This window comes from Pyricularia oryzae, chromosome 2, assembly GCF_000002495.2.
Source record: "Pyricularia oryzae 70-15 chromosome 2, whole genome shotgun sequence".
NCBI lineage: Eukaryota > Fungi > Ascomycota > Sordariomycetes > Magnaporthales > Pyriculariaceae > Pyricularia > Pyricularia oryzae.
The window spans coordinates 7,796,009-7,811,266 of NC_017850.1; the positions used below are offsets into that span (position 1 = coordinate 7,796,009).

Sequence of the window (15,258 nt, forward strand, 5' to 3'; positions counted from 1 at the left end):
AAACAGCATGACGTCGCTCCGACCTTCCAGCAACGTACACAGCTTTTTTGGTTTAGGTACCACTATAACCGTGGTCCGCAACAACCACACAATCCTTGATGCTCGTGCATTGTCAAACAAGACAACTTTTCGAAATGATCTGAACTCAAATTATCGCAATCACAAACTCAGTTGCTGCTCCTGCAATAAGCAACGCAGGCAGTTAATTCGATGGAGGAGGACACGTTAGCTGCATTAGCAGCAAAAGCAACGGCCCGCATCGAGGCGGAAGCTGCCGAGACCGATATCGCCGTTGAAGATGATGCGGACGCGCAGGAGCCGCCGCCCGACCTGCACAACGTCGAGCAGTCACCACTGGGTCTTGCAATTGACGAAATGCAGACCACGATGCTGGGTGGCAGGAAGATGGTTCACTCACCGCTGCTCGCACAGCTGCCCACGCCCGCTGGCACCCCCACCGAATCTGGCTCTCCGTCACCTTCGCAAACGGCCACCGCCCAAGACGAAGCCGAAGATGCCGCGGGGCTACGTCTTGACAGCAATGTTATAACCACAGCCAACAAGGCCCGAGGTCACGACTTGACCGTTGACACAGATATTGCCGTTCATGGCCGAGACCAACCACCATCCTCAGACTCTGCCGGCGTCGCCCGATCGCAGCCCCAGTCTGCTACGGCCAAAGCCCCCGCGCCTTCAAGACAGAACACCCAGGACAATGTTCGCCGTTTGTCGGCCAGCAAAATGCAGGAATTGGCCTCGTCACCCGATTCTCTCCCCATCGCTTCGATCCCCGACCGCAAACTTCCCGAACACCCGTTATCGGCCGGAATCGTCGAGACTGCTGCAGGACGCCCCTCCATGGCCGATCAGGCACGCACTCTGTTGCAGGGCTCGATGCCTATCGAGCGCACTTCACGGGTAGCGATGCAGCGGGCTGGCTCGGCTTCGGGCAACGGTACTCCTCGACCTGGACCTCCGCCCAGGACCGTCTCTACACCGCCTATCAACAGAAGGAAAAGCTCAAGTCAGCCACCAAATCCAGCCTCCAACCGTCGCAATTCGTTTCACCCTACACCCCGTCTGGGCCAAGGCAGTACCGCATTCCCACCACTGCCGAATCCGAATATAGAAGGTGCAGGCCATACTTCTAAATCAACATCAGGACCGGAGCCACAGAATCAGCAAGCGCAGGCGCAGTTGTCTTCTGAATCGGCCGTTTTGGATCCCCCCGTTCCGACCTCTCCGGTGATGGCAAGCCTCCCCTTGCCGCCTCTTTCCGTACCAACCTTCCTGCAGCTCGAGCTGGCAGGACAGCGCCCAAGTCCGCTTTACATATATCAATCGTACTCGGCCGATATTCCGTACGAATCGAGCGCGGTCAAACTCGCACGCCTCAAGAACTTCCTCCTTCTTCCCGGATTTCTCGAGCGCACCATTCTGTTTGGTGCACTAGCCTGTGTGGACGCCTGGCTATGGACATTTACCATTCTGCCGATCCGTTTTGTCATTGCAGTCGGCGTGCTAGCCAAGTGGTGGGTCTACGTGGTCATTAAGGAGGCCCGGTGGTCCATTGGATACGTCTGGTATGGCATTGGGCGATGGTGGAGGCGGGGGGCGAGGGGAAGGTCTGCCTCAAGGGCAGACGACGGTAAAAGTTCCGCGGGTGAGGAGTCGCGTAGCCCTAGTCGGGTCCGCGAGGTTTCGGTGAGCAGCGCTAGGACTCCCGTTCACGAAGGTGGATTACAGCCATCACTGGTACCGGCCCAGGCAGGAATTCGTATAAATGAAACGCCCAGAATCGGCGGTTCTTCTGTCGGAGATGGTACCATACATGCACGACGTCGTGGCGAATCGAGGTCGTCGCAACATAGCCAAGGTCGTGGTCAAGGCACGGCCCACTCAAGCCGGAGATTCTTCAGGCACCGGAGGACCAAGTCAACGCCCTCTGGCCTCACGTCGTTTCACAAGGCCGACATCCTGCAAGGACTGGTTATTGTGTTCACATGCGTCGCACTGATGCACCTAGATGCCAGTCGCATGTATCACTCCATCAGAGCACAGTCTGCCATCAAGCTCTATGTAATCTACAACGGCCTTGAGGTTGGCGATCGTCTCCTGTCAGCGTTAGGACAGGACATTTTCGAGTGCTTGTTCAGCAGCGAAGTACTGGCGCGAGATCATCGCGGCCGCTCCAAGGTGATGGTGCCTTTCGGCATGTTTATTTTGGCGCTGCTATATAATTTCCTTCATTCCGTGTGCCTTTTCTACCAGGTCATAACGCTCAACGTGGCCGTCAACTCGTACTCCAACGCGCTCCTAACGCTGCTGATCTCGAACCAGTTTGTCGAGATCAAGAGCAGCGTGTTCAAGCGATTTGAGAAGGAGAACGTTTTCCAGTTGACTTGTGCCGACATTGTGGAACGCTTCCAGTTGTGGCTCATGCTCATGATCATTGCGATGCGGAATATCGTCGAGGTTGGAGGCTTGACCATCCCTGGCGCCGGAACTGGAGGCGGCATGGGTGGCATATCTGGCGGGGAGCCGGTGCCCAAAGTTCCGCTCCATAGCGCATCGATTCTCCCAGCCAGCTTCACGGCCCTTCCATCTTGGCTGTGGTCGGGCGAAGTGCTCTCGCCATTCTTCATCGTGACAGGAAGCGAGACGATTGTGGACTGGATCAAGCATGCCTACATCAACAAATTTAACAACATCAAGCCAAACTTCCACGGGCGGGTGCTTGACATACTCTGCAAAGACTATTACACCAACGCCTTTGTCACGCCATCCCTGACTCGCCGTCTAGGCCTTCCGCTACTTCCTCTATCATGTCTCTTCATCCGCGCTTCGGTCCAGACCTATCACATGTTTTTGGCCACGCACCTGCCCGCACCTCTTCCGCCCTCGACGCAGACCAGCTTGACTGTGGAGTCGAGCTCGTCGGCCGCGACTCCGAGCAGCCAGGCGGTGGCGGCGTCACTGGAGAGGCTCGACGGGATCATCAGAAATGCGCTGGGTAGGGCGGTGCACGGGATGCCGTATGTTGCTGCCAACACGACGCCGGAGCCACCACCGATGATGACGACGAACAGCAACATTACCGATTTCCCGTACCGAATCTTCATGAGCTGGACGACGGACGACGCTATCGCGCTGGTCACGATGCTGACCGTCTTCTTCCTCGCTTTCCTCGTGTTGCTGGTGCTGAAGTTGGTTCTGGGCATGACTTTGCTGCGATATTCGCGCGGTCGGTACGCAGCCATGAGGAGGCGCGAGCACGCCGTCTCGACGGGAAAACAGGAGCCAGAACAGTTTGACCAACCGGGCAGCAAGCGGGTCGGCGGTTTCGGCCATGTGGAGGTGGGTGAGGATCGGAGGGCGTGGCTCTACGACGACGATCCTGAAGGTTTGAAGAAGGCACAAGCAACAGAGAAGAGAAACGCAGGCAAGAGGGAGAAGAGCGAGAAGGATCTTGGAAGAATCAGCCGGTATGAGATGGTAGCCAAGAGGATTTGGTGATTCTTTTTTTTCTCGGCGAGATACGAGGCTTGCTACAGAGACGGATGCAGAAGCAGTGCATTCTCTTTTTTTCTTTCTTCTCTCGCAATAAATGGCGTTGGGTTGAGCATATCATTAGGCGTTTATTTGGGTTCTTCTATGGGATAAAGGATGAGATATGGATGCGATGCGTTGTTTTCTTGTGATAACAGAAAAGTCAAAAGGCCGTCTGTCAAGGAGCAGATACATTTTCCCCTTAAAACAAGAAAAAAAGGATGGGAATGGCTACCCATGTCTCCCGTAAATGAGGTGAGCCGAAACAAAGGCAAGACCAAATTGAGAGACGCCCCGATTCCGTCACTTTCCAAAACCAACTTTGATCAAAAAGCATCCATCACATAATGACGCACGGGATCGGGATGCAGCAGCACGAGACGCCGTCGCACTCGAGGCATTTGGTCTGCCCAGAGCCGCCGCCCGGCTTGATGATGGACGAGGCGGTGGAAGACGCGGCGCTGCCGGGGCCGTTGGCGACGACGGGGCCGGCGAGGGATGCGGAGCAGGCCATTTTTGTTTGTTTGTATGTATGTAGTTGCTTCAGGGGGGGCGGTGTGAGTGACGTCAGAGAATTAGTTTTGTTTGAACCCCGGATTTCGAGGAGAGGTCGCTTACGAGTTTTTGTTTTGGGGGTGGTTTTGTGACGAGATCTGTCTTTTGTTTGTCGAAGAATGAAAGCTACAGAAGGCGTGGTTCAATTGCGGGACGTTGTTTTTTTTTGTTTGTTTTGTGCTCGAGTCGTCTAGTTTGATCTTTGTTTGGGGGGAAGAGAGCGGTGGAAGCTTTTTGTATCCCAATTCATGGGCTCGGCGGCCGCGTGTTGGAAGCTGGCTTCATCCCTGTTCAGCGGGCGGCAGTGCTAGCTTGATACCTTGGCGGGGCCCGTCCTTGGCCGCAGGGGGGTCGAGTTACCAGCTTGGTACGGAGTATGATTCGTGGTACTTGCTCGTGATTGCCCAAATAGAGGTTCACAGGGTTAGGGGTAGGTTCAGGGGTTTATCTCCGTTTCTTTTTGAAGAGACAATATATTGATTGGTATATACTCAGTATATAGGTAGTATATAGGTAGACGAGACAGGTACGTAATAATGAAGAAGAGTAATATATACAATGTAAGTTGGGGTAAAGAAAAGTAAAGTCATTATGAATATACGGGGTTAGTTGTTACATTTCATAAACCAAGTTTGCATTGCTGTTAGACGTTTACACGATGTATATATTACTTTGTTATATTCAGCTTTTGTGTCTGCAAAAGGCTGTGAAGTTTTAAGTTCCTTCGGGGATCCTACAGCATCAAATGAGTGGTTTCATCGGGCTTGTCGTTCTGCTTCCCATTATCATAGGCCAAAAAAGGAGAACGTTACTAACAAGCAATACTCTTAATGTAAATTGCTTACCCATGTTTGTCAATGAGGAATGAAGAAGGAAAAGAAAATATAGCATCAACAGGCATGAGTGAACATATGACACGCCAGTGACCTATCTCATCAACCCTCACTCAAAGCCAATGGCCAACGCATAGCAGAACAGTTAATGAAGAATTTGACCTTTCCCATAGTTCCTTCACCTTTAGTAGCAGTCGGAGCAATGCAAAATGCTGGCATGTATATTTTTACGACACTGAACATGGCCAATGTGATAACTTGTACAAAGAAGCGAATGCGCATCAACAACCATCAACCACGTCAACGCCTGGCGCAACGCAGGCCTCTTCCTCCCAGCCCAAACCCCTCCCTCCTCTCTCATCGAGACCAACAGACGTACGGACAAGCTTAGCGGACAGTCATGCTGGCGGAGCCGCTGCTGTGGTAGCCCTCGACGGCCAGGATCTGGTAGTTCCACTGGTTGCCGAGGTTGAGGCCGGCGTTGCGCCAGGCGTTGACGTGGTTGGCAAAGGTGACGGTGCCGCTGGCGCGCTTGTTGCGGCGCACCGACCAGAACTGCTGAAAGGTCTTGGTGCCGTCGATGGAGGGCTGGTTGTAGCGGGTGCTGACCAGGATGTCGTAGGTGCTGCCGTCCGAGGTGAAGGACCCGCGGTTGGTGGCGCCCGACGACGGGTTGTAGCTGCCAAAGCTCTCCACCACGTAGTACTCGATCAGCGGGTTGCGCGTCCAGCCGTAGACGGCCAGGTATGAGTTGCCCTGGGGGCTGTAGCTGCCCGAGTAGTTGATGACGCGGCTGTTTTTGTTGTTGTTGTTGTTAGTCTCTTTTTTTTCCTTTTTTGGGAAAAGTACATAGACAAAAGGACAAAACAAAAACTCACCCAGCATTGCCCGGGTTCCAACCCTTTCCACCGACAAAGTTGCCGCTGTTGCGCCACGTGTACGAAAACTGACCACCGCCGCCCATGCTGTAGGTGACGTCGGCGCCGGCATTGTCGGTCCAGTGGGAGTAGTAGAAGCCGTTGTGGGTGCCGGTGGAAGACGGAGTGCCGCGGGCCACGAGGGTCACGTTGGGTGAGCGTTCAACCAGCTCGTCCATGGACGAAGCCTCGACCGTCTCGACGGGGGCCGCAGTCACGGCGGGGATGGCCGCGAGGGCGGCGAGGGCCCATGTGAGGATCTGCATCTTGTAGGTCTTTTTTTTCTTCTGATATCAGACCTAGACCTAGACTCTTGTGCAAAAGCGGCGAGGTTGTCTGGTTGGAACTGCACACTTGGGATCTCTGGGTTCAAAAGACCTGAGGAGCAGATGAAGACAGTAATAGTACCGTCATGAGAGCTGAGGACAAGGACTTTATACTTTTTCTCTGCTGGTCTATTCACCTCCCGAGATGTGTATATTCCCCTTTCATCTCCCTAGCTGCTGCAGCTATTCGCCTAATTGGGTGGATACCCACGTTTACTCCTTTGGGCATGTGAGAGGCAGCATGTTATCAACCAGACCTCAAGGTAGCATGATAAGAGAAAGGGGAAGGTCGGTCCGGGAGATACGGCAAAGGGGACATCACAGTAGCAGCCGCATCGCATCTCCAGAACGTGCATTCAGGAACCATGGCATAACCCTGGCCAAATGCGCAGTACCACTTGCAAGAGGAGTCTGGTAGTCTGGGGATCTCCAGCTGGGGGAGCCAGCACATCTGCCAGTCGCGCGGCTGTACAGTCAATACAACTTCCATTATAGGCTATACAACCTGCCAATTCTCTCCGTCTTTGAGCTTGGTGTACCTTAAAATTTTTAAATGTCTTGCTGGTTCTAGACCTTTTGTTTGCCAAACGAAACCAGACAGCCGGAACCCATGGTTCAACTGCGTATAGAAGAAATGACAAAAAGACACAAGAAAAAAAAAAGACGTATACGAAAAGGAAATGACACAATAATATGGCCACCAGTAATCATCCGGCAATTGACAGACAAGTCTCGGCTGGGACCGAGCTGAGCGGCCATTCGGAGGTGGCTCTCCGGATGCTGCCGGGCACCCATTGGCGGCGTTGCAATTCTCCGGACCAAAACCCAGCATTTCCACTCCACGACGCCAAGAGTCCGGGGTTTGGGAGGGAATTACGACGTTGGTGGGAAATTTGTTCAGGGTGAGCCACCGCTCCAGTATTTATCATATCGTGGTAGCACTACAGTACTTGTTAGGATTTTCTTATTCCATGTCTTTTGAGCACATATTTTACAGGGGGTTTTGTGGTCACAATCGGGACTTGGTGTCCGCGTTCTGCGAACTTGAAAACTTTGGTACCGAACAGAGCGCGACTTTCCGTAAGTTTTCCCGACCAAGGGTTGCAGATCGTGCATCTGCTTCTTTTTGCTTTTGTGTTTCATCTTGTCCTAATCCGGGTCCAGTTTCCTAATCCAGTTCGTTCACAAAAATCCCCATTTGCTAGACTATTTCTAGTTCTAGTCTAGTCTAATCTGTACAGAGACTGGAAATGATCTTCATTTCCTACCCATTTTCATCGATTTCCCTGTCTATCAAAATGAGAGACTGGAAGGATCTTCATTTATCATATCCATTTCCACCCATGTCTATCAGACTCGGAGACAGATCCGATCGAAACCAAGTATTCCATCTTTCTTCAAGCTCGTAAGCGTATGGTAAACTCAAACTACCAATTCTAACTCTACATAGAAGTCGAGGATATCCTCTCACCCATACCACAACATCCATCCTGCATGCATGCCCCGACCCATCTCCCCGCCCCGGCTGTAATCTTCCCCAGTCTGGGTTTGTATTTTGCCACGATGCCGGCATCCAGAGATCACGGAGCGCCTCTACTCTCTCCGCATGCCAGGTGACCATGCAACAACTGCCGCTACCACAAAGCCCGACGCACCGTAGTATCTCGGTCGGCGTGCAGCAAGTTTTGGGGGCGCTTGGCACGCAGCTTTTTTTTCTCTGGGGTCAAACCGCCCACGCTTCCCATTCTGCGGGACGCGCTTACAAGTCGCATCACCCAGAACCCCCACATGCTTTACCGCCAATCACTTATCCCTAGGCTACCTCCTTCCTCTTCCGTACGGCAGATCGGCAGTCAGCCCCCCTGCCGACTCGCCCTGTTCCGAAGGGATGGAGCTTGGTTTTGTAGGACTGCTATCGCCAAGGCACCATGGTCCTCAGTTCAAGATTTGATCAAGCCGGGCCCCTTCACACAAACGACAACGCTGGTACTCGGCGTGTTCTTCTTTTTGAGAGCCCGACTCCATCTTGTGATCCCAGCTGCAAATCGCTGCAAAGTGCATCACTTGAATCCGCCATTCCGTTCTTTGGGTACAGCTGTTATCCCTGGATACTGTCCAAGGTACTTTCCACAAGTACAAACTTGGACATGGTGTGTAAATGATGGTTTTGGTGAGTATGTTTGGCTCAGAAACTGGATACTCACATGCAAATATCACACTTGGATTGGGCTGTTGGGATTGGTGGAGGAATATACAAATAACCAAGAAAAAGCAATGACTGGAATATATTCCTTGTGCATAGGCTATTGTCGGTGAGTATTGCCTTTGCATACCTTGGAAATAGATTTGAAAGCGTTCTTGCTACCCATGATTAGATGGCCCACGAAACAGTGCAATGGCGTTCATGTCATTCTCAAGTAGCCCGACGCCATTTTGGTGACGTTGGAGCTAGTCGTGTCTAGGCAGAAAGTATAATATTTTGCTTCTCCGGAGCATTACCGAGAATAGCGAAAGAAAAGAAGCTCTCAAGTCAGGGTAGCAGGGCGTGATAATAACAAGCCAGCTCAAAGACATGATTCATCCAGGAGAATGTAATATTAGTCTGTAGCTGTATCTCTTGCTTGAACATTCTTGCTAGCAGTGATTGTCTATTTAGGTATGAGTCTGGGCATATCGTACTAATTGTTGCCTTGAGGAAGATGGTGAGAAAAGAAGGCTGGTTGTATAAAAGCCCACTACTTCCAATCCAAACCGGCTGGGCATCATCTTAGTCGTGCTTCTACCGTTTTGTTTGGGGGTGTAGACGAAATGACTATTCCCCACAACCGTCACAAACTAGCCTTCTCGGGGAGTCACAACAACCAGGTGTTGAACCAAGTGACGGCCTGGATAAAAGCCTGCTCCTTGGCGTACCGCTCAACCTTGTTGGACATGTTGCCGCGGACGGCAAACCCGTGAAGCACACCAGAATACAGGTTGATCTGGTAAGGCTGCCCTGAGCGCTTGAGGATCTCCTCGGAAAGGTGGCGCTTTTCAGTCGTGAAGATGCTGTCCGTCTCGGCTGCGGCGATGGCCAACGGGCCCGAGATGGTGTCGAGCTCCTCCTGGGTCACGTCGGAAGGGTGACCGAGAAAGCCCACGTTTATACCATTCTTGAAGTGACGGACGACATACTGATTGCAGGGTGTTAATGAGTCGCTTTTAGTCAGCCGAGCGGTTCAAAAGATTTGCGTTTTTCTTTTTTTCTTATTCTTTTTTTTTGGATGATAATGTTACCGACCTTGGCTCCGAAGCAATACCCGACGGCGCCAATCCTCTTGGCGCCGTGGTCCCTCTTGAGCACCTTGATGGCCGCCTCTATAATGGGGTCAACAGCCTCATAGGTGTGGGGGTTGTCACCGTTCGTGCCAAAGTCCCTCCAGCCGACAAAGTCAAACTTCTCAATGGCCGTAAGTGAGATGTTGAGCGGCACCGGGTCGCCGTTGAAAGTGTCAACCACCAGGGTTGTGTAGCCTTGGGCAGCAAAGTCGTCTGCCATCAGCTTGCTGTTCTGCCAGATGCCAAGGACGTCGGGCAGGTAGAGGAGCACGACGTCTTTGTGGGCCTTGCCCTCTGGCGGCAGCGCAAGATATGCATCCCACTTGTTCTCTATCATCACCATCTGGCCAGTAGGCGTGCCTCTGGTTCGTGATTCTTGGTCAGCGTTGAGAGGAACCGATGTAGAATGGGGGTTTCCTCAACCGTCACGTACTCGTGCCTCACGCCAACGCTGCAGCATGCTGCAGGAGGATTGGAAGCCATCCTGTAGTATTCGGTGATTTCTTTTATTCTTTTTGGCGTTGTCCGAGATTCCGTCGGCACTCCTTATTCGATAAATGCCAGAAACCTTACTCAAGTCTGAACTGAATGATCTAGACCTAGAACTTGTATTTGTTCAGCCTTGCTTGAGTTACACGCTAAAATAAAACCCGCTTTCTTGTTCTCCAAATTCCGAGGGTGGAAAATGGTGTCGTCACGCTGCCACACACACGTGGAGGTGGGGTATGTTCATCACGATAAGCGCGGCAGAGGGATGTGGTTTTACTCGGTAGGATAAGGAAAGTGCAGTGCAGTACAAAGGGCTCAAACGCCCTGAAAGCTTTATTCAAGGTAACATTCAGTAAAGTTTGGGAGAGTTCATGCCTGTGCATCAGGGGTAGTAGGTACATGTAATGAAATATTAGGGGTCTTCCCTATAAACGAGGAAACTAATTATTCTCTCTGCTGCAAAGGGCATTACTCGCTCAGATGCATGCGTGGTGGGCCTGTGCTAACTTTACCAAAGGTCAAACAAACTGTCACATTTGTAGACCGCGGTAAAGAAAGTAATTGGTAGGTGAGCAAGACCAAAATGGGACGAACGAATCAAATTAATCTCAGCTCCTTGAAGCTAAGATTCACTTTACACAGCGCAACAGATCCAAATTGAAAAAAAAGAAAAAAAAATACATACCAGTGGCTGGACAGCATCAAAGACTTTGAGTTGGTGTTCCGTAAATGGCAAATCTGCGTCAATTACATGTCCATTCCCCATGCACCGCTACTACGTCAGACAGCGGAGTCGGTTCCTGGATTGCGCGCTACTAGAACTGAATTGATTATGGTGTCACGTGATCCTGTCGACGTCACGCCAAATACTGCCACCAGATGCCGCCAAAGTTTAGACGCGACAGACGTGGACCGCCGACGCCCATTAGAGGAATGCCAAGGACGTACAACCACTCTCACCTGCAGTCGCTACATCTAAAGACAAACCAACATGTTGAAATCAACCTACAAACCATCTGCCGCTGCAGAAGCGGCAGCTCAACCCCTTCCCCCAGGGTGGACTGAGCACAAAGCTCCGACCGGCCACACCTACTACCACAATGCCGCGACCGGCGAATCGACCTACAAGCGGCCTGCCGCCGCCGGAGTCTTTCCCATCCCGCCACAACAAGCCCCACAGATGCGCCTATCCGACCCGGCCGTCGCCAACGCCTTCATGGCGCAGATGCAGCCGCGCCCGGCAAACGACAGCGACTCGCGAGGAGGAAGGGGAGGTTTCCGGGGCAGGGGCGGCCGCGGCGGTGGCGCCGGCGGCGAGAGGAGACCGCCGCCCCAGCCGAACGACAAGCCGAAGAGCAAGGTCGCCATACCGGGATGTGAGCCGTGGATACTGGTGTATACCAAGTACGGCCGGCGGTTTGCGTACAACCCGGAAAAGAACGCCAGCTACTGGAGGATACCGGACAGGTTGAAGGCTGGGATTCTGGAGCTGGACACGGCGCGGATCAGGGAGAAGGCTCAGGGTGCTGCTGGTACGACGGAAGGCTCTGACGAAAAGAAGCCTGCTGGTGGTGCTGACAAGGGTGATGAGCCGGGGGATGCGTCTGGAAAAGACGCCCCGCCTGGAGACGCCGATGAAAGTGACGAGTATGAGGAGCTGGAGGTCACAGACGATGAGGATGGTGAGGACTTTGGTGATTCAGACCAGCCATGGAAACGGCAACGGACAGAGGAGCCTTTGGAATTCGGTGAAGACGACATTGCTTTCCAGCTTCAGGCCATGGGGCAGGAATACGGCCTAGAGCCAGGCGATTACGACGATGGAAACATGGAGGACTGGCCCGAGGGTGCCGAGGGCGCAGAGCTTTCGGAAGAGGACGCCCGCGGGCTTTTCAAGGATATGCTGAACGACTTCAACATCAACCCTTATAGCTCTTGGGATAAGCTAATCGAGGAGGGCAAGGTCTTTGACGACCCCAGATACACGGTGCTCACGACAATGAAGGACAGGAAAGACACATGGGAAGAATGGTCCCGAGACCGCATAAAGATTCTGAAGGAGCAACGAGCCAGGGAGGAGAAGAAGGACCCAAGGATACCTTACTTGGCATTCCTGCACGAAAAGGCCAACCCTAAACTGTACTGGCCAGAATTCAAGCGTAAATACAAAAAAGAAGGCCCCATGCGGGACGCGGGCATCAGCGATAAAGACCGCGAAAAGTGGTACAGGGAGCACATCAACCGGCTCAAGATGCCGCAAGCCACGCTCAAGGCCGACCTGACGGCCCTCTTGCGGGCACAACCACTGTCGACCATGAACCGCCAGACCAACCCTTCGCACCTCCCGACGCCGGTGCTGACCGACATTCGCTTCATATCCCTCGACGCCAAGACCAGAGACGAGCTCGTCGAGGGGTACATTCAGACCCTGCCCCCACCACCCGAGGACGGTGAGCACGACGGTGGAGCCGAGGACGAGGCGGCCACAAAGGCCAAGGAGGCGCGGCTGAAGCGCGAAAAGGCGATGCAGGATCGTGAACGCGTCCTCGCAGAGGAAAAGAGGCGGAAGGAGCGCGACTTGGCACGGAGCAAGGCTGCGTTGAGGGAGCAGGAGAGGGAGTTGGAAAGGGCTATGAATGTGGACCGCAGAGGTCTGCAGAGCCATCTGATGGATGTCGATGAGCCTGCCAAGTGAAGGCATGACAGTAATGAGAAATTAATAAGCTTGGATATCCCAACATCATGAAGCCCGAGTATCAAATCACGCGATGCATTGGCCAGTGGGGCGACAGACACGCCATCGACGGATGCCAGCCTAGACGGCGAGTTTGTTCAAATCACTATCCGCATCTGAGAATGAGCACATTGCGAGAAGCTAAATGGACTGTAGGACGGCTTCTATTTCAGTGGACGCAGCTTGAAGTTAACATGCTCATGTATCGGGCAAGGCCGGTATAAAGTAGGGTAATAGACGGGTTGTGTTGAGCTTGAGGAGCAGGCCAAGGCAAAGTGAACTTTGTAAACAACATTCCACTAGGTTACACCCCTTGAAGATGATGGGTTGATCCAGCGGGTGAGACGGGGGGGGGGGGGGGGGGGGTAGCTTGTGGTGTTTTCGATCAGCAGTTGACAAGGAACTGACTGGCCAAATCGCTAAACGCAACGCACGATTATCACGTAGACTCGACCTTGTCAAGAAAGAAAACCATATTGGGATACGACCCTACTTAATAAAACACAGAAACACGCTTTCGAGGTATACCCAATGCTCGCGCCGCTTGACCCATGCAGTTAACCAACAAGTATCCAACACTATGCTAAACATTAAAAGAAACAAAAGAAATGTAGCTTAGAAACCAAGAAGTCCGCCGACCTTTTGGACCAATTTACCGCCTGTGGGAGCACAAATTAAAAGTGAATGTCAGCAAAAACCATAAATCCTGATAGAGGACTTTCGTAGATTCCAAGGGGAGAGGGGAGGGGCCAGCCTGAGAGAAGGTCAACCAACCTCAAATGAGCAGCATGGGTCTTTTTTTCTCTCCTCTCATTCTTTGTGAGAGGGATACTTGTTAGCGGCGGTACACGCCGCCCATGCCCATACCCGTACCCATGCCCATGCTCATGCCCATGCCGCCCATGCGAGGGGGCACGCTTGCCGCCAGTTGACCAGCACCTCCCAGCACCGAGGAACCCACTTCGAGGAACTTCTTACCGAATCCTATGATCTTGTCTCCGATGCTCTGCTTCTCGCCGGTCACCGGCGCGCCCGTCTGGGGCGGCGGGGGCTGCGTCGGTGGAGGAGTCTGGGTCGGCGGAGGGGTCTGGGTGACGGGAGGAGTCGTCGGGGGTGCACCGGGACCGGGGGCCAGGGGGTCGGGGCCAAGCGGGTCGTCGTACTGGTCCATCATGTCAGGGTCTCCGCCTAGCATATCAGGGTCGCCCCCGAGCATATCGGGATCCTCGTCCAGCATGCCAGCTCCAGCGCCCGCTCCCATACCCGGGCCCATACCCGGTGCCATTCCTGCTCCAGCACCAGCGCCCATGTCCGGTGCCGTGCTTGATGCCATTCCTGCGCCAGCCCCTGCTCCCATCCCTGGTGCCATCCCTGCTCCCGGTGCGCCGGCAGCGGGACCAAGCATCTCGTCGTCAAGTCCTTGGTCGAATCCGTCATCGAGGTACTCGTCCTCCATCATATCCCCAGGCACGCCACCCAGCTGGCGACGGGCGAGACGCCTGAATGCGTCTGCACTTTCTTGCCAGTAGTCGGCCAGCTCTGCTTCATCGTAATCTTCCAGCTCGTCGTAGTCGTACTGGGAAAAAGGGGCTGGAGCCTGAGCGGGCACATAGCCGTCGAGGTCCCCATCGGCCATGTCATCATCAAAGTCTTCATCTCCGGGCCCAAATTCCACGTCGGGGAGGACCTGGGGAGGAGGGGGGATCGCGGAAGGGCGGTTGAGTGCGACGCCGTTACCCGGGCCGGCGCCTGCGCCATAAGGACCCTGTCCGGTGGGCAGGGCGGCGACGAGCAGGGGTAGGAGCGCCACGGCGAGCGTGGCGTGCATGGTGGCGGTTGTGTAGGGGTATTGCAGGACAAAAGAAAACAGTCAAGAAAAAGAATAAGCGATAGGCAAAGGAATGCCAAGTCACAGTGGAAGCGTGATGGAAAAAGGAAATATTGCGAGACGATCGATCAGTTGGAAGTCGCAACAGAGTGAACGAAATGGATATGGTGTTGTGTAATTCGGATGTTTGAGAAAACCAGAAGTTGGTTTCTCTGTTGCTATATAGCTTAGCCATCTCCTAGACTTCTAGGGGTCTTTGATGACTGCCTTACTACAGCGCTGGGATGTTGTTGGGTGGGTAGGTGATTATTCCATGGCCAAGAGCCAGGGCAGTCAAATTCTCGACGATGGCTTCAATCCGCAAGTTACGAGGAAGTGGCTCCGCTGGATCGTAGTAACGCCCGTCTGCCAGCTCCGACTCCACTTACTGGAGAGACGATTTGGCGGATGATAATGAGAAGGCATGGCGCAATCTTTCTTTGTTCTAAGCATGTTGGGTCTGTACGGGACCGAAGATCTCTTTCCAGGTTGTGAAAATTTGTTTTTGCTGTAGTGTTTTCCAAGGTCGAAAACCGCACCTCAGACACAACCAGTGGTGGTTTTTTTTGCTTGTTGCCTGCGCCGCCGTCAGCAGAGCAGTGGAGGCAATTGAGGCGCGGCAACCAAAATAGCGTACGCCCCCTGGAGAAATCCTCGAGCGGCTTGCTTA

At 53.3% G+C, this 15,258-nt stretch overlaps 6 protein-coding genes across 6 annotated transcripts; 2 read left to right on the forward strand and 4 right to left on the reverse strand.

Moving 5' to 3' along the window:
• The first annotated feature begins 49 nt into the window (after positions 1-49).
• On the forward strand, positions 50-4,674 carry MGG_08332 (uncharacterized protein). Its single transcript, XM_003715684.1, has one exon. The coding sequence runs from the start codon at positions 211-213 to the stop codon at positions 3,514-3,516; it is 3,306 nt and encodes a 1,101-aa protein (XP_003715732.1). The 5' UTR covers positions 50-210; the 3' UTR covers positions 3,517-4,674.
• On the reverse strand, positions 3,580-4,370 carry MGG_12466 (uncharacterized protein). Its single transcript, XM_003715685.1, has 2 exons — positions 4,168-4,370; positions 3,580-4,090 (listed from the first exon to the last, which is right to left on the reverse strand). The coding sequence occupies exon 2, from the start codon at positions 4,061-4,063 to the stop codon at positions 3,890-3,892; it is 174 nt and encodes a 57-aa protein (XP_003715733.1). The 5' UTR covers positions 4,064-4,090; positions 4,168-4,370; the 3' UTR covers positions 3,580-3,889.
• Positions 4,675-5,324: 650 nt separating the features above from the next.
• MGG_08331 (endo-1,4-beta-xylanase B) lies at positions 5,325-6,120 on the reverse strand (the record flags this gene model as incomplete). Its single annotated transcript, XM_003715686.1, has 2 exons — positions 5,325-5,730; positions 5,816-6,120. The coding sequence occupies 2 exons, from the start codon at positions 6,118-6,120 to the stop codon at positions 5,325-5,327; spliced, it is 711 nt and encodes a 236-aa protein (XP_003715734.1).
• Positions 6,121-8,641: 2,521 nt separating this feature from the next.
• MGG_08330 (dienelactone hydrolase) lies at positions 8,642-10,187 on the reverse strand. The gene is made up of 3 exons (XM_003715687.1): positions 9,932-10,187; positions 9,461-9,860; positions 8,642-9,353 (listed from the first exon to the last, which is right to left on the reverse strand). The coding sequence occupies exons 1-3, from the start codon at positions 9,979-9,981 to the stop codon at positions 9,033-9,035; spliced, it is 771 nt and encodes a 256-aa protein (XP_003715735.1). The 5' UTR covers positions 9,982-10,187; the 3' UTR covers positions 8,642-9,032.
• Positions 10,188-10,915: 728 nt separating this feature from the next.
• Positions 10,916-13,078, forward strand: MGG_08329 (DNA replication protein 4). The gene has a single exon (XM_003715688.1). It carries the CDS (start codon positions 10,979-10,981, stop codon positions 12,680-12,682), a length of 1,704 nt encoding a protein of 567 aa, XP_003715736.1. The 5' UTR covers positions 10,916-10,978; the 3' UTR covers positions 12,683-13,078.
• Positions 13,079-13,198: 120 nt separating this feature from the next.
• MGG_08328 (uncharacterized protein) lies at positions 13,199-15,171 on the reverse strand. Its single transcript, XM_003715689.1, has 2 exons — positions 13,700-15,171; positions 13,199-13,380 (listed from the first exon to the last, which is right to left on the reverse strand). The coding sequence occupies exons 1-2, from the start codon at positions 14,547-14,549 to the stop codon at positions 13,337-13,339; spliced, it is 894 nt and encodes a 297-aa protein (XP_003715737.1). The 5' UTR covers positions 14,550-15,171; the 3' UTR covers positions 13,199-13,336.
• Positions 15,172-15,258: the final 87 nt, after the last annotated feature.